Below are 25,806 nucleotides of genomic sequence, written 5' to 3'. Positions count from 1 at the left end.
TACCTTCGATTTGTACCAGCATCTGCAGTTATTTTCCTACCATGTCTGAAGAAGGGTCTCGACCCAAAACGTCACCCATTCCTTCTCTCCTGAGATGCTGCCTGTCCTGCTGAGTTACTCCAGCATTTTGTGTCTATCTTCGGTTTAAACCAGCATCTGCAGTTCCTTCTTACACAATGTCATCCGCTAATCTCTTTAGCACATAGATAAGAAGCAGGCTAATTTGATCAGCAACAGTACAATACTTTGGCAGTGTATTAAGTCAAATGAAGGGAATGAGGAATGAGCGCATTTGTATTTTGTCTCTGAGTTTCCAATCAGTCCAGACTGATGAGCTAAATGTCTCCGTATCCATGTTGAATACGGTTTAGTTTAGTTTAGTTTAGAGATACAGCGGGGAAACAGGGCCTTTGGCCTACTGAGTCCGTATTGACCAGCGATCCCCGCACATTAACACTATCCTACACACACTAGGGAGAATTTACATTTTTTTTAATACCAAGCCAATTAACCTACAGACCTGTACGTCTTTGGAGAGCGGGGGGAAACCGGAGATCCCGGAGAAAACCCACGCAGGCCACGTGGGAGAACGTACAAACTCCGTACAGACAGCATGGTTTCTTTTGTATGAAAAACATTTTGGGGTGTGTCGGGTTAGGTGTTCCAAGGGACATTTGTGGCCCTGTGGCGCAGCGGTAGAGTTGCCGCCTTACAGCGAATGCAGCAACGGAGACTCAGGTTCGATCCTGACTACGGGCGCCGTCTGTACGGAGTTTGCACGTTCTCCCCGTGACCTGCGTGGGTTTTCTCCGAGATCTTCGGTTTCCTCCCACACTCCAAAGACGTACAGGTTTGTAGGTTAATTGACTGGGTAAATGTAAAAATTGTCCCTAGTGGGTGTAGGATAGTGTTAATGTGCGGGGATCGCTGGGCGGCGCGGACTCGGTGGGCCGAAGGGCCTGTTTCCGCGCTGTATCTCTAAATCTAAATCTAAATCTAAAATCTTCCAAGGTCCTCAATTGTGGAAACCCCAGGCTAAATTTCTTCACCCATTCCCTCCCTCAGTTCCTGTGTGATTCCTCGATTCTGTCGCAAGCCCAGACAGTTAGACAGAAGTAACCAATAAACAGATCATCCTTTATTAAAGACAGCAAACAGTGCTGTCTAGTTCAATAATGTATCCGGGTCATGCCACTCAGTTGTGAAACCTTCCTTTGCATTTATATGGGGGCGTGGCTGTGTTCTGCAGCTGCGGCTCACCGGCAGTCTCTCTGTTTTTTTTGGTTGTTTTTTTGTCACTGTCGTTGTTAAATGTACGTTTTGTTTTATTTTTAATTCTGTGTATGTAGGGGGGTGGTGGGGGGGTTGGGGGAAACCTTTTTCAAATCTCCTCCTCAACGGAGATGCGACCTTTACCGTGTCGTATCTCCGTTCGCGCTACGGCCTAACATCGTGGAGTCGGCGGCCTCCAGCTGGGATCGACCTCAAAGACTCCGGTCGCAGGGCCTGGACTTACCATCTCGTAGGCTTCGGCCGTGGGCCCTGCAGACCGCAAAACATCTGTAGTTCGCAGGTCCCTGGCTGGTGACCGGCTTTTGGGAGCTCCAGCCGTAGCAGCTTCGACCGCCCCGAAGCGCGAGGTATGATTGACCCGCTCGCAGGCCCTTCATCGCCCTGCGTGGCTCGGCCGCAGCACTTTACATCGCCCGGTGGGGGCTCAGGACTTTCATCGGCCTGCTCGGCTCGGCCCTGGGACTTTCCATCGCCCGGTGGGGGCTCAGGACTTTCATCGGCCTGCTCGGCTCGGCCCTGGGACTTTCCATCGCCCGGTGGGGGCTTCAAAAAGTTGGGAGCCTCGATCACCTCGTGGCACCACGGGAGAAGAATGAGGAGGAGATAAGACTTTGCCTTCCATCACAGTGAGGGTGTGCCTAGAGCAATCATTGTGATGGCTGTTTTGTGTAAAAAGTTGTATCTGTGTGTCTTGTGCTTTTTAATGTCTACTGCCGGACCCTGACGTGAGAGGACGCTGGCGTTGAGTATTCGCCGCTTTTCCGTCAGGATAGTTTGTCTGTTTGTTTCTATGTTCATTGTTTTTGTAAAGCGCTTTGAGCATGTGATAAGGCGCTATATAAAATAAATGGATTATTATTATTATTATACTGCACAGCTCCCTTCTGATGCCCATCACAGTTTTTTTGTCCAAGTTCACCTCCTTTCACGGCTTGGTGGTAAATTTTGTGAGATAATCTTCTTATGGTGTTCACGTTTCTCAGATATGCAGTGTAAAGGAAAGTTGTTATTATTTAGACAGCTCAAATTGATCCCAATGTTCTAGTTATTGTTTATCTGAAAGACCGATGGGGAGTGGAAGGGAATCCCATTAAACTGGAGGCTTGTTAGACAATCGACAATAGACAATAGGTGCAGGAGGAGGCCATTCGGCCCTTCGAGCCAGCACCACCATTCACCGTGATCATGGGTGATCATCCACACTCAGTTCCCCGTTCCTCCCTTCTCCCCATATCCCTTGACTCCGCTATCTTTAAGAGCTCTATCTATCTCTCTCTTGAAAGCATCCAGGGAATTGGCCTCCACTGCCTTCTGAGGCAGAGAATTCCACAGCTTCACAACTCTCTAAGTGCGCATTATTTGGGCGCCTGAGGGGCGGCACAGTGGCGCAGCGGTAGAGTTGCTGCCTCACAGCCCCAGGGACCAAGGTTCAATCCCGACCACGGGTGCTGTCTGCACGGAGTTTGCACGTTCACCCTGTTTTCTCCGGGTTGGGTTTTCTCCGGGTGCCTGGGTCCCCCCCACACTCCAAAGGCCCACATGTTTGTAGGTTCATTGGCTTCTGTAAATTGTGCAGGATAGAACTAGTGTATGGGCGATCATTGGTCAGGGCAGTCTCGGAGGGCCGAAGGGCCTGTTTCCTTGCGGTATCTCTAAAATAACTGAAGCTAAAAGGTTAATCAACAGGTTGAGTGACAATCCATTCCTGTGCTTGTATTGGCTTCCATAAAATTGTCCCTCGGGATTAGGATAATGCCAGCGTGGACTCGGTGGGCCGAAGGGCCTGTTTCCGCGCAGTATCTCTAAAGTCTAAAAGTCTAACGACGAGTAAAATGAGATTGATCACAAAGTGAGGCACTGAGAGAAATAAAGTCCAAATCCATTCAGGCACATTATCTATGCCTAACGAAGGGTCTCGACCGTAAAAGGTCACTTATCCAGTGATAGGGGATGCCCACAATACTGGAGGCAGTGTGAGCTTGGACCTGAGGGGTGATGGTGAGCAGGTTGGGGGGAGGGGAGCCCTTGCCCTGTGTCCGGCTTTGCTGTGACCACAATGCGTGGCGCATTTTTCACGATTGGCGTTGCCAACTGACCCTTATTAGCCGGGACATCCCGTATTTTGGGGCTGAATTAGTTTGTCCCCGTACGGGACCTCCCTTGTCCAGTATTAGTAGGGCTGCCAACTTCCTCCGCCATTGGTGGAGCGGGAGCACGAGGCCGCTGGCTGGGTGAGGTCACGCGGGGCGCGGGGCGGTGACGTCGCCCTTGGTCCCGTATTTGGAAGTGGGGAAGTTGGCAACCCTATCCACGCCGCCATTTCTGGCCCAATTCAGCAGAGCCACAAACTAACCCGAGCCGGAGAAAGGGGGGAGGAAGAAAAAAAAAATAACCTCAAGAGGAACCCTTCAATAAAAAGAACAACTGAATCATAATAAGATTTTTATTCACAAAATGCTGGAGTAACTCAGCAGGTCAGGCAGCATCTCGGGAGATCTCAGACTGAAGAAGGGTCTCGACCCGAAACGTCACCCATTCCTTCTCTCCCGAGATGCTGCCTGACCTGCTGAGTTACTCCAGCATTTTGTGAATAACAACCTTCGATTTGTACCAGCATCTGCAGTTATCTTCTTATACAACTGAATCATAATAATGAGCTTTTGTTTTTCTGAGATGAAAGTTGGAGATGCAGAATTCGATCGTAGGAATCCTGCTAGATATTCTCATGGGTTCATGTGATAGGAGCAGAATTGGGCCGTTCGGCCCATCGAGTCTACTCCGCCATTCAATCGTGGCTGATCTATCTCTCCCTCCTAACCCCATTCTCCTGCCTTCTCCCCGTAACCCCTGACACACGTACTGATCAAGAATCTATCTATCTATCTCTGCCTTAAAATATATATATATATCCATTGACTGGGGTTAAAAGTGAGCCATGCGAGAGGAGGCCCCTGCAGCCTCCACTGTCACTCGGATTGCCGCATTCTATTGCCGCATCCAGGCCACAGATCTTTTTTTCCGCGGTGGAACTGTCTACATGAGGTTAGGCTGTCACTTTAAACCAGTGGCTTGAAGCGAAAGGCGTTGCCTTGGTTACACGGGAGCCCGCTGCCAGGCCGAACAGAAGGAGCCTTTTAATGCTTTTGTCCCCACATCAACAGGAGATGCTGAGACTCTGGACGTCCTCAGCTCACTGTGCGCCCAGATTGAACTCATCTTTCTTTCTCCTCACAGTCCAGTCACCCACCGCACAGATTACCTGGCTCGGCGGTGCAAAGCACTTTTACCCCTTGCACAAGTCCCACTCCCACATGAGTTCGTAATTGGTGTAAGAAAATAACTGCAGATGTTGGGGGGAGTCCAGAACCAGGGGCCACAGTTTAAGAATAAGGGGTAGGCCATTTAGAACTGAGATGAGGTAAAAACGTTTTTCAGTCAGAGAGTTGTGAATCTGTGGAATTCTCTGCCTCAGAGGGCAGTGGAGGCCAATTCTCTGAATGCATTCAAGAGAGAGCTGGATAGAGCTCTTAAGGATAGCGGAGTCAGGGGGTATGGGGAGAAGGCAGGAACGGGGTACTGATTGAGAATGATCAGCCATGATCACATTGAATGGCGGTGCTGGCTCGAAGGGCCAAATGGCATCCTCCTGAACCTATTGTCTATTGTCTATTGCTGGTACAAATCGAAGGTATTTATTCACTAAATGCCGGAGTAACTCAGCAGGTCAGACTGAAGAAGGGTCTCGACCCGAAACTTCACCCATTCCTTCTCTCCTGAGATGCTGCCTGACCCGCTGAGTTACTCCAGCATTTTGTGAATAAATGAGTTCATAATTAGGTCATTCGGCCCCTCAAGTCAGAGACTGCTCAGCTCTCTACTGCCGGAGTGCTGCTCTGTCAGAGGTGCCAGCATTCGCTTGGAGACAATCACCTGTGATTTAGGTGATTGTAACATCCATGGTCATTCTTCCCGGTGTCTGCCAATGCAACATCGAGTCACAGAGTGATCCAGCGTGGAAACAGGCCCTTCGGCCCAACTTGCCCACACCGACCAACATGTCCCAGCTACACATTAGGTCCATATCCCTCCAAACCTGTCCTATCCACGAACTGGTCTAAATGTTACTTAAACGTTGTGATAGTACCAGCCTCAACTACCTCCTCTGGCAGCTTGTTCCACGCACCCACCAACCTTTGTGTGAAAAAGTTACCCCTCAGATTTCTGTTAAATCTTTTCCCCTTCACCTTAAACCTATGTCCTCTGGTCCTCGATTCAGCGTTAAGTGTCCGACCCCTTATCAGTCACGGCAGGATGTTCTGCAAGAATAGAGCAGGTCGGGGAGGGAGTCCTGTAGGATATGGTCAGGCCCATCTCTGGTGGCACAGCGGTAGAGCTGCTGCCTTACAGCGCTTGCAGCACCAGAGACCCGGGTTTGATCCTGACTATGGGTGCTGTCTGTACGGAGTTTGTACGTTCTCCCCGAGACCTGCGCTGGTTTTCTCCGAGATCTTCGGTTTCCTCCCACACTCCAAAGACGTACAGGTTTGTGGGTTAATTGGCTTGCTATAAATGTAAATTGTCCCCAGTGTGTGTGGGATAGTGTTAGTGTGCGGGGATCGCTGGTCAATAGACAATAGACAATAGGTGCAGGAGGAGGCCATTCGGCCCTATGAGCCAGCACTGCCATTCAATATGATCATGGCTGATCATTCTCAATCAGTACCCCGTTCCTGCCTTCTCCCCATACCCCCTGACTCCGCTATCCCTAAGAGCTCTATCTAGCTCTCTCTCTTGAATGCATTCAGAGAATTGGCCTCCACTGCCTTCTGAGGCAGAGAATTCCACAGATTTACAACCCTCTTTTCCTCAAAAGTTTTTCCTCATCTCAGTTCTAAATGGCCTACCCCTTATTCTTAAACTGTGGCCCCTTGTTCTGGACCCCCCCAACATTGGGAACATGTTTCCTGCCTCTAATGTGTCCAACCCCTTAATAATCTTATACGTTTCGATAAGATCCCCTCTCATCCTTCTAAATTCCAGTGTGTACAAGTCGACGTGGACTCGGTGGGCCGAAGTGCCTGTTTCCGCGCTGTATCTCTAAACTAGACTAAACTGAACCTGTTGGAGTCCAGTCTGACCACACTCCACCTCTGACATTGTGCCTTCCCTTCTACAGCTGATCCTGGAGGCACACAACGTGCCTGAGCTCACCGCGGGGGTCAACTGCTCATTTGAGGACTTTGCAGAGATGGACGGCCTGGTGATGGGAAATATCATCAAGTGCGTTTCGCCGGCGAAGAGAGAGGTGCCTCAGATCCAGACGGACAAAGGTAAGGAACAGCAACAAAGAATTTCAGATGCTGGTTTACAAAAAAACTGCACAAGGTGCCGGAGTAACTCAACAGGTCAGGTCCCGTCTCTGGAGGGCATTTCAGGTCGGGACCCTTCTTCAGACTGGTTGCAACAGAAGGATGAGAGGGGATCTTATCGAAACGTATAAGATTATTAAGGGGTTGGACACGTTTGAGGCAGGAAACATGTTCCCAATGTTGGGGGGAGTCCAGAACCAGGGGCCACAGTTTAAGAATAAGGGGTAGGCCCATCAAAGTCTACTCCATCATTCAATCATCTTTCCCTCTCAACCCAATTCCCCTTTTTTCTCCATTAAACTATGCTTTATAAGTGAAAGGGGCAAAGAATTTGCATTTGATGCATGGGCCTTGCACCTGATTTTCTCAGGTCACCTTGGAAAGCCAACTTTACACTCTACCTCAATCCTCGCTGTCAGGTACCATGCCCTTGCCAGTTGAAGCCTCTTAACTCTCACTGACAGACTGTGATGATTTGAAAGGTTTGTTGAAAATATAGCTGTACACTGAAATTTCTTACAGGCAGATTGTACTTAAATTAATTGCACCCATTAAGGTAAGTGGAAAGGAAATTGCTACCCGGAGGTGCATTTCTTGTCTGAAGGGCTAGATGTTTGCAGGAGTACTTGTGTTTAACCTAACAGGAAAATCAATTGCTCTTGGAATTTAGGCTTGACAGTCCGGCTGACTCCAGCTCTGATCGATAAGGTGCAGACTTTACAATGGGATTATGTTTGTTGTGTGTATCTCTGTTGGATTTTCTCTCTGCGTTCTCGTAGCCCTCAGCGACGGTGCCTGAACTTTTACGGTGGGCGAGGGGAGGGGGTGTTGGTGGGGAAGGGGTGCTGGTGAGGAGAAACCCGACTCGTGAATCTGACGCCATTTGGTGCCCATACCCCCAGCCTCTATTTTCAGGTTGACGGTGGGTTCAGCAAAATAGCTACTGCAATATAGGGAACCACAGATGCTGGCTTACCAAGAATAGACACAAAGTGCTGGAGTAACTCAGCGGGTCAGGCAAAAGCTTTGGAAGACATGGATAGGTGATGTTTCACGTCAGATTCTTTGTGGTGGGGGGGGGGAGAAAGCTGGAGGAGAGCCGGGGGGGGTGGGATAAAGGGTGCAAGGGTAGCACGGTGGCGCAGCGGTAGAGTTGCTGCCTTGTAGCGCTAGAGAACCTGGTTCGATCCTGACTACGGGTGCTGTCTGTACGGAGTTCGTACGTTCTCCCCGTGACTGCGTGGGCTTTCTCCGGGTGCTCCGGTTTCCTCCCACACTCCAAAGACACGCAGGTTTGTAGGTTAATCGGCTTCTGTAAATTGTCCCCAGTGTGCAGGATGCGAAACTGGGATAAGGTAGAACTAGTGCACAGTTTCCACGCTGTATCTCTGAACTCTAAGCGACAAAGCTGGGCAAGTGATAGGTGGGTACAGGTGTCGGGGGCATGATTGTCACATGGTTGGACGAAGGCCGGAGGTGAAAGGACAAAAGGCTACGAGATGAGGAGAGGAGAGGAGAGGCGTGAAATGTGAAGCCAGATGGGGGAATATAGTTGAGAGGGACCTGGAGAAAGAGAAAAGGTGGGGCAGGATTGTGCGAGAAATGTGAGTGCATCTAGGTGAGGCACAGGAATAGGAGGGAAAAGGTGGGAGAGTTGGATGGTTTGTTATCTGAAAATGGAGAATTCAATGTTCATACTGTTGGGTTATAATCTATTTTCTCATTGTATTCAGACATGGTTATTTGTTCCATGTTGGTCTTTTAAGAATTTACATTCAAAATCCTTTACATGCTTTGTGCTTGTATCTTAGTCTCGTTAACTTAGAGATACAGTGCAGAACCAGGCCCTTCGGCCCACCGAGTCCGCCCCGCCCAGTGATCCCCGCACACTAACACCACCCTACAAACACTGGGGACAATTTACATTTTTACCAAGCCAATTAACCTACAAACCTGCATTTATTCACAAAATGCTGGAGTAACTCAGCAGGTCAGGCAGCATCTCGGGAGAGAAGGAATGGGTGACGTTTCGGGTCGAGACCCTTCTTCACGTACTCCTACTCTTTAACCTACAAACCTGCACGTCTTTGGAGCGTGGCAGGAAACCGAAGATCTCGGAGAAAACCCACGCAGGTCACGGGGAGAACGTACAAACTCCGTACAGACAGCACCCGTGGTCAGGATCGAACCCGGGTGTCTGGCGCTGTACGGCAGCAACTCTACCGCTGCGCCACCTATCTGCAGCTTATGTTGCGTTTGGTGTAAAAGAGCAAAATTGCATAAAGGCTGTTACCTATTTCGGCAAAGTGTCAGCTGTTTGAGGGCTCTCTGGGTGATAACGTTGTTTGAAGAAGCTTCCTGATCTTCTTGGGCTCGTGAAATCCAGCTCGAATGTTTGAAACCTCTTCAGAGGCTGATAGTGATTGCAATTAGCAGGATCACAGCATGATGAGTGATTCACTGTAGCGGACCTGGGCGGTTCGTAGAGGCTGCGTGTGACATTTCGTTTCAGAGACAGCGGCGATCCAGTTCCCTTCGGTCCCACCGAGTCCACGCCGACCGGCGATCCCCACACATTAACACTATCCTGCGCACACTGGGGACAATTTACACTTACACCAAGCCAATTAACCTACATACGTCTTTAGAATCTGGGACGATCTCGGAGAAAACCCACGTGGTCACGGAGAGAACGTACAAACTCCGTACGGACAGCACCCGTAGTCGGGATCGAACCCGGGTCTCTGGCGCTGCAAGGACTGTAAGGCAGCAACTCTACCGCTGCGCCACCGTGCCAACGTGATTAACACCAGTGGAACAGATAAGAGCTCAGTGGAGGGAGTGGGTGAGAAAGTGGGTTCCCTACTTATGTAGTTTTTAAGCCGATCAGTCCGGATCAGTTCAGTTCTGTTAAGTTTATTGTCATGTGTACCGAAGTACAGTGAAAAGCCTTTGTTGCATGTTAACCAGTCAGCGGAAAGACAGTACATGATTACAATCGAGCTATATACAGCGCACAGATACATGATAAAGGTAATAACGTTTATTGCAAGATAAAGCCTGTAAAGTCTGATCAAAGATAGTCCAAAGTATTTATTCACAAAAAGCTGGAGTAACTCAGCAGGTCAGGCAGCATCTCAGGAGAGAAGGAATGGGCGACGTTTCGGGTCGAGACCCTTCTTCAGACTGATGTCAGGGGGGGCGGGACAAAGGAAGGATATAGGTGGAGACAGGAAGATAGAGGGAGATCTGGGAAGAGGGAGGGGAAGGGAGGGACAGAGGAACTATCTAAAGTTGGAGAAATCGATGTTCATACCGCTGGGCTGCAAGCTGCCCAGGCGAAATATGAGGTGCTGTTCCTCCAATTTCCGGTGGGACTCACTATGGCACTGGAGGAGGCCCATGACAGAAAGGTCAGACTGGGAGTGGGAGGGGGAGTTGAAGTGCTCAGCCACCGGGAGACCAGTTTGGCCCACGCGGACCGAGCGCGGGCATTGAGCGAAGCGATCGCCGAGCCTGTGCTTGGTTTCGCCGATGTAAATAAGTTGACATCTGGAGCAGCGGATGCAATAGATGAGGTTGGAGGAGGTGCAGGTGAACCTCTGTCTCACCTGGAAAGACTGTTTGGGTCCTTGGATGGAGTTGAGGGGGGAGGTAAAGGGACAGATGTTGCATCTCGTGCGGTTGCAGGGGAAAGTGCCCGGGGTTGGGGTGGTTTGGGTAGGAAGGGACGAGTGGACCAGGGAGTTACGGAGGGAACAGTCTCTGCGGAACGCAGAGAGGGGAGGGGATGGGAAGATATGGCCAGTGGTGGGGTCCCGTTGTAGGTGACGGAAATGTTGGTGGATCCTTCTCTCCTGAGATGCTGCCTGACCTACTGAGTTACTCCAGCATTTTGTGAATAAATACCTTCGATTTGTACCAGCATCTGCAGTTATTTTCTTATAAAGATAGTCCAAGGGTCACCAATGAGGTAGATAGTAGTTCAGCACTGCTCTCCGGTTGTGGCAGGATGGTTCATATGTGCCAAAAATGCCAAGACTAGACAGCGTGTCATGCAGCATCTTTGGCAATACAAACTCTGTTTCTCTTTCCACGGATGCTGCCAGATCTAGATTAGTACAGAATAGGTTGTCGACTTTGACGGGTGTCAGGGGTTATGGGGACAAGGCAGTTGAACGGGGTTAGGAGGAAGAGATGGATCAGACAGGATTGAATGGCGGAGTAGACTTGACGGGCCGAATGGCCTAATTCTGCTCCTACCGCCTATGAATTTATCACTTATCTGCTGAATGCTTCCTGCATTTTCTGCTTTTGTTTCAGATTTGCAGCATCTGCAGATGTTAGACTGGTGTGAGAGATGGAACTGTTGATTAGTATGTCAACATCCACCATCACTCACAGGGGCTCTCTTGGTTTGGACCAGTGAAACAGGGCATTCACTCGATCCCAACTATGTTCCATGCTTGCTTTGCTGAACTGCTGAAATCAGATTAATTCAAGCTGAAGCATTTTCTCAATGCCATTTACCAAGTCAGCACCTTTAATGGGAAAAATAATATTAATTTTCAGGCATATCTCTCTGTCAATATTTTAATTACATTTTAAATTATCTGACTGCTCAGATTCTCAGACTAGCTGGTGTGTTCTGAATGCCAGCCAGGATTACATTAAAAATACAGAGGCCCACAAATAAATATTAAAGTAATTAAATAGAAAATTTGTGTCGCGGTGGTAGACATACTAACTAGGGAAATGTCGTGGTGTCAATAAAATTGCATTTTCAACAAATTTATGATTAAATTAGATTTTTTTTTTAAAGCTGTCTAGCTTTTCATTGGAAAGTGAATGTTGAATGATCTCTGTATGAATATGCTCAATTTGATCCAGGAATTTTTCAATCTCCACAATTTTTCATTACTGCCATGGCTTAGAGTTGACACTTTTTGCTCCTGAGTCAGAAGGTTATGAGTTCGACTCCAACTCCAGCAGTTTAAAGCTACATCATGTTTATTGGGGGGTTGGGGGGTTGGGGGGGAGTTTGATGAGTTCTACATTAGAAACATAGAAACATAGAACAGATTATTAAGGGGTTGGACACGTTAGAGGCAGGAAACACGTTCCCAATGTTGGGGGAGTCCAGAACCAGGGGCCACAGTTTAAGAATAAGGGGTAGGCCATTTAGAACGGAGATGAGGAAAAACGTTTTCAGTCAGAGAGTTGTAAATCTGTGGAATTCTCTGCCTCAGAAGGCAGCGGAGGCCAATTCTCTGAATGCTTTCAAGAGAGAGCTAGATGGAGTTCTTAAGGATAGCGGAGTCAGGGGGTATGGGGAGAAGGCAGGAACGGGGTACTGATTGAGAATGATCAGCCATGATCGCGTTGAATGGTAGTGCTGGCTCGAAGGGCCGAATGGCCTCCTCCTGCACCAATTGTCTATTGTCTATATCCTTCAGTAAATGCCAGTAAAACACGTTATCTGATCACTGCTTCATTAGACTGGCAGAGGACAATTTAACCTCCATTTTGAGTGCAAGTGCTCTGATCGTACGGCTGATTCACTGTTTCTATTATCGCCCAGATCTTGATGATCCAAAGAAATAAGAGGCTGTATCTGCTGGAATCTTGAGCAAAAAAAACCAAACTGCTGGAGGAACTGATCAACTGGGAAGGGAAAATGGAAAGATGATGTTTTGGGTTGGGATCTTCTTCAGACATCATACGTCCACATGGTCCGATCCTTTCCCTCCGCAGATGCTGCCTGGCCGTTAAGTTTGATTGTTTTTTTTTTTAGCTTTTGATAATTCATGAGAAAACAAACAAAATTCTGGCATTTTTATGGATCCTTACAGCACCAAAACATATCACGACTAACATGAGGCGCGGTAGCCCAGTTGGGCCCACAAGGAAGACATTTTGTGCCCAGGACGAACCGAATGATATGAAAAGAGAGATTTCCTTTCATGCAGTGCCAGTCAACATTCTCACACAAGCCACTTACACGCAAAGTATTTTTGACATGTAATTATTATAATAATATACAAAACACAGCAGTGAAGGTGTGCACAGCAAGACGCCACATTGTGTCAGTGGGCGGCACGGTGGCGCAGCGGTAGAGTTGCTGCCTTACAGTGCTAGAGACCCGGGTTCAATCCCGACCACAGGTGCTGTCTGTACGGAGTTCATATATTCTCCCCGTGGGATTTCCCCGGGTGCCCTGGTTTCCTTCCCGCACTCCAAAGACTTGCAGGTGTGTCGGGTTAATTGGCTTTGGTGAAAATTGTAAATTGTCCCTAATGTGTAGAATAATGGTAGTGTACGCGGTGATCGCTGGCTGGCACGGAATCGGTGGGCCGATGGGCCTGTTTCCACGCTGTAACTCTAAAGTCCAAAAGACCCGATACCTTGTTACTGTGGAGCAGACTGAGAGATTAATATTTGCCAGGACACCGAGGACAATTTCACAGCTACACCCAGTTAGATCTTTGCTCATCTCTTATTTGAGTGGTGACCTCCCCAGGAAGTGCTGCAGTCCCTCGGGACTGAGCAGAAGGCTGGGTCCTGGGGTGTGTGCTGGATTGGTCTTGAAACGCACAGCGTTGTGGCGCTGGAAGACAACCAACTCCCTGAAAGATGCTCTGCCCGAGACTTGTCGGTCTTGCAGCACAGCAAGATATCCGTCTGGGAACGTTGTCCGCTGCAGACTGCAGGAGTATGTGCTGAGGGACGCACTGAAGCTCGGTGCAACCAACGGCAAGGCTCTGTGGGGGAGGACCATAGTCTAGGGTCCCTCCGCCACTGGACATTGGGGAGGCGGGGGCTCAGAGTCTGATAGGGACACCCCTCAAACAAGGGAAGAGATATCACACCAGAGGGGGCAACATGAATGGCAATGGTGGTTTATTTAAAGATAGGTCCGAACACCACTGAGCATGACACTACTGAATGTGTAGAATTCCAATATATATTGAATATTGAGATTATTCAATATATATGTTGCATATTGAACATTTTTATTGAGGGCTTTTTTGCACAGCTTTTGTTTCGTATATATTTTTAATTCTGAATAAAGTCTATCTTTAAAATAGGAAAAAAAAAGCAGGGTTGGGGCTGAGAGGTTGGCACACAACTGACAATGTAAACAACACACAAGACAACGGGCGGCACGGTGGCGCAGCGGTAGAGTTGCTGCCTTACAGCGCTTGCAGCGCCAGAGACCCGGGTTCGATCCCGACTTCGGGTGCCGTCTGTACTGAGTTTGTACGTTCTCCCCTTGACCTGCGTGTGTTTTCTTCGGTTTCCTCCCACACTCCAAAGACGTACAGGTTTGCATAAGAAAATAACTGCAGATGCTGGTACAAATCGATTTATTCACAAAATGCTGGAGTAACTCAGCAGGTCAGGCAGCATCTCGGGAGAGAAGGAATGGGTGACGTTTCGGGTCGAGACCCTTCTTCAGGTTTGCAGGCTAATTGGCTTGGTGTAAGTGTAAATTGTCCCTAGTGTGTGTAGGATAGTGTTAGTGTGCGGTCATCGCTGGTCGGTGCGGACTCGGTGGGCCAAAGGGCCTGTTTCCGCGCTGGATCTCTCAACTAAACTAAACTAGAGACTGCAGTTGCGGGAATCTTGAGCTAGAAAATAAAGCGCAGGTGAAACTCAATGTGTCAGGCATCATCTGCGGAGGTCGGGCAGCATCGGTAAAGAGGGAAAGCAGAATGGTAGTCAGGGTACTGGGAGCACTCTGTTGTTTAGATTAGTTTAGAGGGCAGAGAGTGTGGTAAATTGCCATGTGATATATCACAGTTATTGCTGTGTAACTGCTACAAGAGTTCAACATCCTCCCAGGCTGTTGTGGAGTTTAAACCTAAGTAATTGGAAGCAAAGTCTTGAATCCTAAAGCTCTTGTCAGTAACAGTAAAAACCCATTAAAAAAATCATTAACAACAGACTTAGTGTAAGGCTTAAAAAACATGCCCCAGACTGAGGTACATATGACAATTATACACTTGAAAAAAAAAGCATTCTTGACTCTCGACATGTTTTTATACCTCACGCTGCCTCGGCAAGGCCAGCAGCATAATCAAGGACGAGTCGCACCCTGGCCACTCCCTCTTCTCCCCTCTCCCATCGGGCAAAAGGTACAGAAGTGAAAACGCACACCTCCAGATTCAGGGACAGTTTCTTCCCAGCTGCTATCAGGCAACTGAACAATCCTATCACAACCGGGGAGCAGTGCTGAACGACTATCTACCTCATTGGTGACCCTCAGACGATCCTTGATCGGACGTTGCTGGCTTTACTTTGCACTAAACGTGATTCCCTTATCAAGCTCGATGCAGGAAATATGTTCCCAATGTTGGGGGAGTCCAGAATCAGGGGACAGAGTCTAAGAAAAAAGGGGAGGCCATTTAAAACTGAGGTGAGAAGAAACTTTTCCACCCACAGAAGGCAGTGGAGGCCAATTCACTGGATGAATTTACAAAAGAGTTAGATAGCTCTCAGCAGCTGGGGTCAGTGGAATCAAGGGATATGGGGAGAAGGCAGGCACAGGTTACTAATTGTAGATGATCAGCCATGGTCACAATGAATGGCGGTGCTGGCTCAAAGGGCCAAATGGCCTCCTCCTGCACCTATGTTTCTATGTTTCTATGTGGTTCTGTACACTGTAAATGGCACGATTGTAATCATGTATTGTCTTTCTGCTGACTGGTTAGCACGCAACAAAAGCTTTTCACTGTACCCTGTGACAATCAACGAAACTTTAACTGTAAAACTGGAACTGGAATGAGGGAGCACACCCTGAGTGAAGAAGTAGACGCTCAACACCAGAGTGGTGCAATGGGTAGAGCAGGCGCCTCACAGTGCCAGAGTTCCTGGTTCGATCCTGACCTCGGGTACAGTGTCTGGGGCATTTCCCATTCTCCCTGTGATCGTGTGGATGTTCTCCGGGTGCTCCAGATTCATATCATATCATATATCATATATATACAGCCGGAAACAGGCCTTTTCGGCCCTCCAAGTCCGCGCCGCCCAGCGATCCCCGCACATTAACACTATCCTACACCCACTAGGGACAATTTTTACATTTACCCAGCCAATTAACCTACATACCTGTACGTCTTTGGAGTGTGGGAGGAAACCGAAGATCTCGGAGAAAACCCACGCAGGTCACGGGGAGAACGTACAAACTCCTTACAGTGCGGCACCCGTAGTCAGGATCGAACCTGAGTCTCCGGCGCTGCATTCGCTGTAAAGCAGCAACTCTACCGCTGCGCTACCATGCCTCCCATGTCTCAAAGACGTGCGGGTTTGTAGGTTTGTTGACCTCTTTAAATTCTCCTTAGTGCCTCGGGTGTGAATGGGAAAGTGGGATAACATAGGACCAGTGTGAACGAGTGGGTAATTGATGATTGGCGTGGACCTGGTGAGCCAAAGGCCTGATTCCATGTTGTATTCATGTGCAGTCTTTTTAAATTTAGAGATACAGCATGGAAACAGGCCCTTCGGCCCACCGAGTCCGCGCCGACCAGTGATCCCCGCACACTTACACTATCCTACACGCACTAGGGACAATTTACAATTTTACTGAAGACAATTAACCTACAAACCTGTACGTCTTTGGAGTGTGGCAGGAAACTGAAGCACCTGAAGAAAACCCACGCGGTCACAGGGAGAACGTACAAGCTCCATAGTGATGGCGCCCGTAGTCAGGATTGAACCCGGATCTCTGGCGCCGTGAGGCAGCAACTCTACCGCTGCGCCACCGTGATCTATGTCGGCGTTGGAGGTAAAAAAGAGACACAAAGTGTTGGAGTAACTCAACGCGTCAGGTAGCATCTCTGGAGGACATGGGTAGGTGATGGTTTAGGTCAGGTGCCTCTGAGAGAACTGGCAATGGCAGGCAACCTGTGGAAAAAGTAGAGCCTTTAAATAAAAACGTTCAACCTCAAGCTGTAGTAATGAGGTCAAATCTCATCCCAGCCAGTACATTCAGTGCAATTCACTGTGGCAATCCAATTGCATGGTTCATCTCTCCTGCATAAAGCCAGCAAATGACACAATCAATGCAGTTAGGGACGATAATCACATAGTCAATGAGGTAAGAGAACGTAATTAGATAATCAATGAGTCAGGAGGAAAGACACAATAACAAGGTAGGACAAAGTCCGCCAGTGACTTAAGTCATCAATTAGGAATCATTATCGATAGATGAGGTCGAAGCAGTTTCTTTTCACGTGGCAAAGGTTGCAGCGTGAATCAAGGTTTAAACACCTTACAGAACCTCAGGACACCCAAGACAAAGTCCATGCAGTCAACTTGTGCAGGAGCCTTCTAGAAATTATCTTGTAACCTTCAAGATAATTGAAGGGGGTGCCTAGATTCAATGCTGAGCTACAGGTTAGCGGAACGCTGGGGGCAGAATTAACCCCCTCCCCCCGTGGACCTGCCTACAATAGGGCAATTGCTGAGTGATGGAACAGCTTCGGGCTCAGCCTGAAGAAGGGGCCCTACCAGAAACGTCACCTAATCCATGTTCTCCAGAGATGCTGCCTGACCCACCGAGTTACTAAACCAAACTAAACCAAACTAAACTAAACTGAACGAAACACAACTGCCGCTCAGCTGAGAGATGTCCACAAAACAATCTACCGGCAGGGAATTGACCCGAAGCATGATCTATCTCTCTCCACATGGATGCTGCTTGACCTGTTGAGTATTTCCAGGGTTCCGTGCTCCCAGTTGTTTTTCTCAAGGAACAAATGCAGGAAGGCAGGGCTTTTTATCCAATTGCTTCTGCATCAGAAGCAGTCATTTGCTTTATCCGATGGGTTTTAATTGCCCTCTATTCAAATAAATCAGATGACAAGCCACAGATGCCGGCTCACAGCTTTCCTATGCGTGGAGTCACAAAGGAGGTGACGATTAATGATTATTCAATTGCCAATTACATCTGCAATATTTACAGATCATTTCATTAATTAATATCCAATAGCAAATTTTGATAGTTTCAGACACCGATTTGATTACAGAAATTTCAGTTGATACTGTGCAATTAATTATTCATGGTTGCTCTCCAAAGAATGAATGACTATTGCTGTACCCTCGACAAGCGTTACATTATTTAAATGCTCCTTGAAAGCATCTGTCCAAGGCAGCAATAAATACAGCTTATTACGAGAAGTTGATTATTAAAAACGATTGGATTGTGAAATATTCATTAAAAGTCATTCCTTTTAAGGATCTAAGTGGAAAGTGAAGATAAGACACAAAATGCTGGAGTAACTCAGCGGGACAGGCAGCACCTGTGGTTAGAAGGAGTGGGTGAAGTTTCGGGTCGAGACCCTTCTTCAGACAGAGTCAGGGGAGAGGGAAACGAGGGATATGGAAGGGTGAGGTGAAAACGATAGATCAAAGGGGGTGAGGTTTAAGGAAAATGTAGAATCGATCCGTTTGCTGAGGGCAAGGTGACAACGAGGCATACAATGAAACTTAATCAGGGGGACAGTCAGACTGGTCAGAGAACTGGGATGAGGAAGGGATGGAAAGAGAGGAAAAGCAAAGGTTACTTGAAGTTAGATAAATCAATATTCATACCGTTGGGGAGAAAACATTCATGGGGGTTGAAATATCAGCGTTAAAGGGAAAATCCATTAAAGGTTTCCAAAGAGTCCTTCATCGTTCTTATACATGTACTCCTGTATTTCTGCGCTGGAAATGTTGGAGAGGGGAGGAGGCCTTAGGGTATGGCTCATGTTTGATGTACTCACCATGTTAAAACTCCATGGAAACAGTGATACGGCATGGTGGCGCAGCGGCAGAGTTGCTGCCTTACGGCGAATGCAGCGCCGGAGACTCAGGTTCCATCCTGACTACGGGCGCCGTCTGTACGGAGTTTGTACGTTCTCCCCGTGACCTGCGTGGGTTTTCTCCGAGATCTTCGGTTTCCTCCCACACTCCAAAGACGTACAGGTATGTAGGTTAATTGACTGGGCAAATGTAAAAATTGTCCCTAGTGTGTGTAGGATAGTGTTAGTGTGCGGGGATCGCTGGGCGGCGCGGACTCGGTGGGCCGAAGGGCCTGTTTCCACGCTGTATCTCTAAATCAAAAAAATATCAAAACCATGTGCAGGAGAATGGACAATTTCATTCCTTTGAAAGGCCAAGAAAGGACAGCACGGTGGTTCAGCGGTAGAGTTGCTGCCTCACAGCGCCAGAGACCCGGGTTCGATCCTGACCACGGGTGCTGTCTGTGTGGAGTTTGTACGTCCATCCCGTGACCTGCGTGGGGTTTCTCCAGGTGCTCCGGTTTCCTCCCACTTTGTAGGTTCATTGGCTTCTGATAATTGTCCCCAGTGTGAAGGATAGAACCATTGTGTGGGTGATTGCTCGGCAGCACAGACTCAGTGGGCCGAAGGGCCCCGTTTCCACACTGCATCTCTTAAAAAAGAAACTAAAAGGTTAATCAACAGGTTGAATGAATATCCAAGTAGGGTAGCACGATGGCCTTTACTAAAATGGAAGGGGCTGTTGGCAGTGTGCATTGGGCCCATCTTTGGCCTTCACTTCCAGAATGGACTTATGGTTCCACCGTCGCAGCAAACAGAAACATAGAAACATAGAAAGAGTACAGCACAGCCACAGGCCCTTCAGGCCACGATGTCCATGCCAAAGATACTAGAGGAACAAGATGGACCACTCCGTTGAAATCGCCTATACTGAAGTATAGAGGATTTTAGAAGGGTGAGAGGGGATCTTATCGAAACGTATAAGATTATTAAGGGGTTGGACACGTTAGAGGCAGGAAACATGTTCCCAATGTTGGGGGAGTCCAGAACCAGGGGCCACAGTTTAAGAATAAGGGGTCGGCCATTTAGAACGGAGATGAGGAAAAACTTTTTCAGTCAGTTAGTTGTGAATCTGTGGAATTCTCTGCCTCAGAAGGCAGTGGGGGCCAAATCTCTGAATGCATTCAAGAGAGAGCTAGATAGAGCTCTTAAGGATAGCGGAGTCAGGGGGTATGGGGAGAAGGCAGGAACGGGGTACTGATTGAGAATGATCAGCCATGATCACATTGAATGGCGGTGCTGGCTCGAAGGGCCGAATGGCCTACTCCTGCACCTATTGTCTATTGTCTATTGTCTATTGATGTGTAGTACGCAAGGGAGCCATTTTAGTAGGCAAAACACGCCGTCCGTTATGCCTCTCGCAGTGTAATCAGTGTTTTGGGGGAACAGTATGTGTGATGATACCATTAAAATGCAGAACATATCTCATCTATCAATTCACAGATTTTTGTTATTTTTCTTTTTAAATGTTTCTGCACGTTTCTGCCTACTAAAATGGCGCCGTGACATAGTACGGTTTTTAGCGTCGAGTGGTCTACCTTGTTCCTCTAGTATCTTTGGTCCTTGCCAAACACAGCGCTAAGATAGACTAATTTCCTCTGTAGGGTTGCCAACGTCCTCACTACCAAATAAGGGACAAAGGGTGACGTCACCGCCCCCGCGCCCCACGTGACCTCACCCAGCCAGTGGCCGCCATTGGTGGAGCGGGAGCACGTGGCCGCTGGCTGGGTGAGGTCACGTGGGGCGCGGGGCGATGACGTCACCCTTTGTACATTATTTGGGATTGAGGAAGTTGACAACCCTACTAATAGGGGACAAGGGCGGTCCAGTACGGGACAGACTAATTTAGCCCAAAGTACGGGATGTCCCGGCTAAAATGGGTCAGTTGGCAACCCTACTCCTCTGCCTGAGTGTGATCCATACTCCTTCATTCCCTGCATATCCATGTACCTATCGAAAAGCTTTGTAAACGCCACTATTATATCTGTCTCCACCACCATCCCTGGCAGCGCGTTCCAGGCACCTACTACTCTCTGTGTAAAAAAAAACTCCCCCCACATCTCCTTTAAACATTGCCCCTCTCACCTTAAGGGTAAGCCCTCTACTCTGTGGCATTTCCTGCTTGGAAAAAGTGTTCTGACTGTCTTCCCTATCGAAGCCTCTCATCAGTGTACATAATTCTATCAGATCTCCCTCAACCTCATGTCTTGCCGAAGATAGACACAGAAAGCTGGAGTAACTCAGCGGGGACAGGCAGCATCTCTGGAGAGAAGGAATGGGCGACTTTTTTGGGTCGAGACCCTTCTTCAGACTTGCCTTTCCACTGACTGGTCGGCAAGCCTTTCACTGCACCTCGGTGCACGTGACAATAAACTAAACTCGAGCTAAGACTCAAGGCGTTCTTGTGAAAACAATCCAAGTTTGTTCAAGCCCTCCTTGTGGCTAATGCCCCCCTAATTACGGCAGCATTCTAATAAAAATGAACTAAGATTACATAGTGACTTCAATTTATACAGCCCCGTGCATGACATTGTAGCTAATGGAATTATCATAATGCAGGAATCACAACATTAATCTGTGTGCAATAAACTCCCACAATGACCTTTGTAGTAATGTACTGATAATTTATATTTCTAATTCTGATCGTTTTTCCTTTGCTGCTCCTTGAGAGCTTCATTTTTGTCTAAATCCAAATCGCTCTGGAGTCTTGATAAATTTCAGATCTCTCCACCTCACACAGTTCAATTAGAATGGCTTAAATACAACTGCACATGCTGAACTTTACCATTGTACTGCAGACAGCCATTTTGTTGTGTGATATTTTTGTGTTGTCGGTGAACAATGAACACCCCTGAGCCAGAATGTAATGAGTCAACTATGTTTCATTTACCAAAAATGCTTTTTTTTTTCCCTCCTCTTTTCAAACTTACCTTTAATACAAAAATGCTGTGAAAATACAGCCAATTATTTAAAGCAGCAGTCACAGTAATGGGAATGTCAGTAAATGCCAATCAATCAGGCTGCAAATTTCAACAAAGCCCCTCTGCCACTTTAATGTAAGTCAAGGACAGCTAAATCTAATCATCTCAATGATGGAAATACACTAACGATGTGCGTTTTAATGGTTATGGTTTAAACCAGAGCCATTTTTGAGCCAATTTATGTTTATTTGAATGTATTTTAGTCGATGCAGAGTCTCTTATCCAGAGTAGGGGAATCGCCAGCAAGAGGAGAAACATTAGTCTGAAGAAGAGTCTCGACCCACACCCTCTATCCAGAGATGCTGCCTGTCCCGTTGAGTTACTCCTGCATTTTGTACCTATCTTCAAGAACTAGAGGACCTAGGTTTAAGGTGAGAACGGGAAAGATTTAATAGGAGCCTTCAGACAGGGGCAACTTTTTTACACAAGGGGTGGTAGCAATATGGACCAGGCTGCCAGAGGAGGTGGGGTGAGGCAGGTGCATTTGGACAGGTTCATGGATAGGAAAGGTTTGGAGGGATAAGGGCCAAACTCAGGCAAGGTGGGGCTAGTGTAGATGGGGCAAGTTGGTCGGTGTGGGTAAGTTGGGCTGAAGGGCCTGTTTCCCTGCTGTGTGACTCTGAGATAACGCAGGAGTGCTAAACTTCCAACTCAGAAGTAGGTTTAGTTTAGAGATACAGTGACCAGCGATCCCCATACATGAACACAAGCCTACAAACACTAGGGACAATTTACACTTATACCAAGTATACTAAACCCAAGCCAATTAACCTACAACCTGTACGTCTTTGGAGTGTGTGAGGAAACCGAAGACCTCGGAGAAAAACCCAAGCGGTTACGGGGAGAGCAAATAAACTCTGTACAGACAGCACCCGTGGTCAGGATCGAACCCGTGTGTCCGGCGCTGTAAGGCAGCAACTCTACCGCTGCACCACCTTGCCGACCGCCTTTCAACTGATTGTGTTGGGTGGAGGGGGGTGGGGGGGGAGAAGCTGGAAGAGAGAAAGCTGGGAGCAGGACAAGGCCTGGCGAGTGATAGGTGGATACAAGTCTAAAGTCTAAAGCTTAAACACTCTGCTACTGTACCCTTATTTTAAAGTTAGTTCCTCCTGTTCCTGGGTCCTCTGTCAGTGGAAATAGGTTCTCTTTATCAAATCGATTGATGATATTGAATTATCTTGATTGGGTCTCTAATTAATCTTCACAAGGCTACAACCAAAGTCAATGCAGCATAAAGTAAATCTAGTTTGTGTCACAAAATGAATCTAATCTATAATAATATAAGTTGAAATCGTGCAAGAATTATAGTTTATTCAATGCAGCTTTCGACCACTGCTGATCAATCTGACCTTGGGAGATGACTTTCTGCTGCAAAACACAGTTTGTTCAAATGTTGAAGGTAGACACAAAGTGTTGGAGTAACTCAGTGGGTCAGGCAGCATCTCTGGAGGAAACGTATGGGGACGTTTCAGGTCGGGACCCTCCTTCAGATTTGCAAAACTCTCGTCGGAGAGAGTTTAATTTAGTTTAGTTAGTTCAGAGATACAGCGTGGATCAGGCCCTTCAGCCCACTGAGTCCATGCCGACCAGCGATCCCTGCACACTCACACTATCCTGCACACACTGGGGACAATTTACAATTATACTGAGCTAATTTACCTACAAACCTGTATGTATTTGGAGTTTGGGAGGAGACCGGAGCACCTGGAGAAAACCCACGCAGGTCACGGGGAAACGGTAGGAACTCCGTACCGACAGCATCTGTAGTCAGGATCGAACCTGGGTCTCTGGTGTTGTATGGCAGCAACTCTATCGCTGAGCCACTTCTTCAAAGTAAGCATACCTTGAGGAGATTCTGCAGTGGAGTAATCCAAAATGTCGAGACAAAGAACTGCAGATGCTGGTTTAGACATTGTTGACCCTGGGTGGACTGGGTGATTCTCTGGGAACCTGCTGGTGGGTTGGAATAGGTTGAACACGAGATGGAGCCTGAGATGGACTACAGGTGCTGGCATCTGCTGGAGGACCTCAGCGGGTCGAGCAGCATCTGTCGGGAGAAAGGATTAGTTGCCGTTTTGGATTTGCTACAGTTTCTGCTTGACCCACTGCGGTTTGTTCAGCGGTTTGTTTTTAATACATTCGATGGTCTCTGGATAGAAGAATAGAAGACACGCACTGTATAAAGTCTAAAGTAGCATCTGCACTTCCTTGTCTCTGGGTAGAATAAGGTCCTTTGGAGTAAGGGAGATGAAACTGGAAGCTCTCTAGTGGAAAGCTGTCTATTGTTTGGTGGGCCGGCAAGTAATTTATAGCAGTCAGTGCTTAGAAAGTTTCGCATAGGACTGCAGTCTAATCCATTGTACCTGACAGTGCTTGGAGCTGAAAATCCTTCCTTTCATCCCTCACTCTTCATCCTTCGAAGCATTCTCGCAATCTGTCCTTCAGTTGCCTCGCTCAATTTTACCCCCTCTCGTCCCTGGAGCTCTTGAATGTTTTATTGAATGTGGTTAAAGCCCGCCTGAATTTCAATGCGTCACTCTGCACCTCTTACATCTCCGCTCCCACCGAATAGTGCACTAATTGGCTTCACTTTGGGTGCTGAGTGTTTTGAGACATTGCAGTCCTGAAGCGTGCCGAGCCCAAACAACGCACTAACCTTCGTTAGTCGATCAGCTTCATCCAACTTCCACCACTCCGCCATCGCAGAATTCAGCTGCAATCCTGAAGTCTGACCGTGCCAGTGTTAGATAATTATAAATATATTTATTTACAATCAAACTTTTGCAAACGATCATGATTCAGAGATGTTTCCCCCGAGTGAATTAACCGGCCGGTGGAACAATTTGTTTGTACGTTGATAAATTCTTCATGTAACAAAAAAAAACGGTTAGTTTGCTGCCTGATTGCTCAGGTACCCTTGGAGCTTTTGGAACGAGAAATGATTTTCTTCATTGTTGGCGAAGCCTGCCCAATTTCTTTTCCTTTTTCAGAGAGTAAGCAGCCTGCTTCTTAGTGCACTGAACACCGGGTTAATAAAACTCCTTGCGGGCTTTCTATGTAATCACTACACAACCTTGTGAGCTAATAACAAGGCTGCATGCATTCAGGGTATTTAAGTGTAAACCGAATTTTAAAAAAAATAAAAATTTGAGAAATAACTTGTAGAATTTAAATGCAGGTTGGCAGCTTGAATTTTCTTTACGCTGGAATGGTCTATAATCCTGAGTGTGGAATGTGATAAAGTGTAATAAAAAGAAACTGCTGATGCTGGTTTATGCCAAAGATGAACACAAAGTGCTGGAGTAACTCAACGGGTCAGGTAGCATATCTAGAGAAAATGGATAAGTATTGTTTTGTGTCGAGACTTTTCTTCAGACTCCATGGAATGGGAATATCTTTCTGGTGGTTTAATTAGGTTATTGTCAGACGATATAGGACCATTTAGCTTTCCCTTGCAGTTAATGAAATCGTTCAAAGAGGAGTCATACGAATGTCTACATTTAAATCTAGGAGCAATTAGCATGGGTTATGGTCAATGATAACGATGCGTATTTTTATGGTAATTCATTTATTTATTATCTAGCTCAATTATATTCCGAGGCAGAACACAAAGTGCTGGGGGAACTCAATAGTTCTGGCAGCATCTGGGAATGGAATGGACAGACATTTTGGATCTCGACCCAACATTTTACTGAGAGGAAAACTACCATGTAGATCAAGGGACCGAATGAGGGAGAATTAAGAAGGACGTCTGAAAGTTGTGTCGAATAGTCTTGTCTGGGCGGCACGGTGGCGTAACTGGTAGAGCTGCTGCCTCAGGTTCCCAGGGACCCAGGTTCGACCCTGACCTCGGTCTGTGTGAAGTTTGCTCGTTTTCCCTGTGACTATGTAGGTTTCCTCTGGGTCCCACATCCCATAGGCGTGTAGGTTTGTGGAGTAATTGGCCTCTGCAAGATTCCCCTGGAGTGGAGGGACTGGGTGAGAAAGCGGGATAAAATAGAACCAGTGTGAACGTGCGATCAATGGTTGGCCTGGACTCGAAGGGCCGAAGGGCGTTTCCAGGCTGTTTCGTTTAGAGTTTTGGAGATGCAGCGCAGAAACAGGCACTTTGGCCTACGGTCGTCCAACGCCGACCAGCGATCCCCGTACACAAACACTATCCTACACACACTGGGGACAATTTACAATCTTTACTGAAGCCAATTGTACGTCAGTACACACCTGTGGGTCTTTGGAGTGTGGGAGGAAACCGGAGCACCTGGAGAAAACCCACGCGGTCACGGGGAGAATGTACAAACTCCGTACAGACAGCACCCG

The 25,806-nt window shown here is 47.6% G+C and overlaps 1 protein-coding gene across 1 annotated transcript in view; it reads left to right on the top strand.

The window, feature by feature from the left end:
* plxna4 (plexin A4) overlaps positions 1-25,806 on the top strand; it is a 242,459-nt gene that overhangs the window by 60,504 nt on the left and 156,149 nt on the right. Inside the window, exon 4 of the mRNA XM_078419384.1 lies at positions 6,470-6,623. Coding sequence (XP_078275510.1) covers positions 6,470-6,623 — 154 coding nt within the window. The remainder of the gene's footprint in view (positions 1-6,469; positions 6,624-25,806) is intronic.

This window comes from Rhinoraja longicauda, chromosome 23, assembly GCF_053455715.1.
Source record: "Rhinoraja longicauda isolate Sanriku21f chromosome 23, sRhiLon1.1, whole genome shotgun sequence".
Lineage (NCBI taxonomy): Eukaryota > Metazoa > Chordata > Chondrichthyes > Rajiformes > Arhynchobatidae > Rhinoraja > Rhinoraja longicauda.
This window is presented reverse-complemented; position numbering and strand designations above follow the sequence as displayed.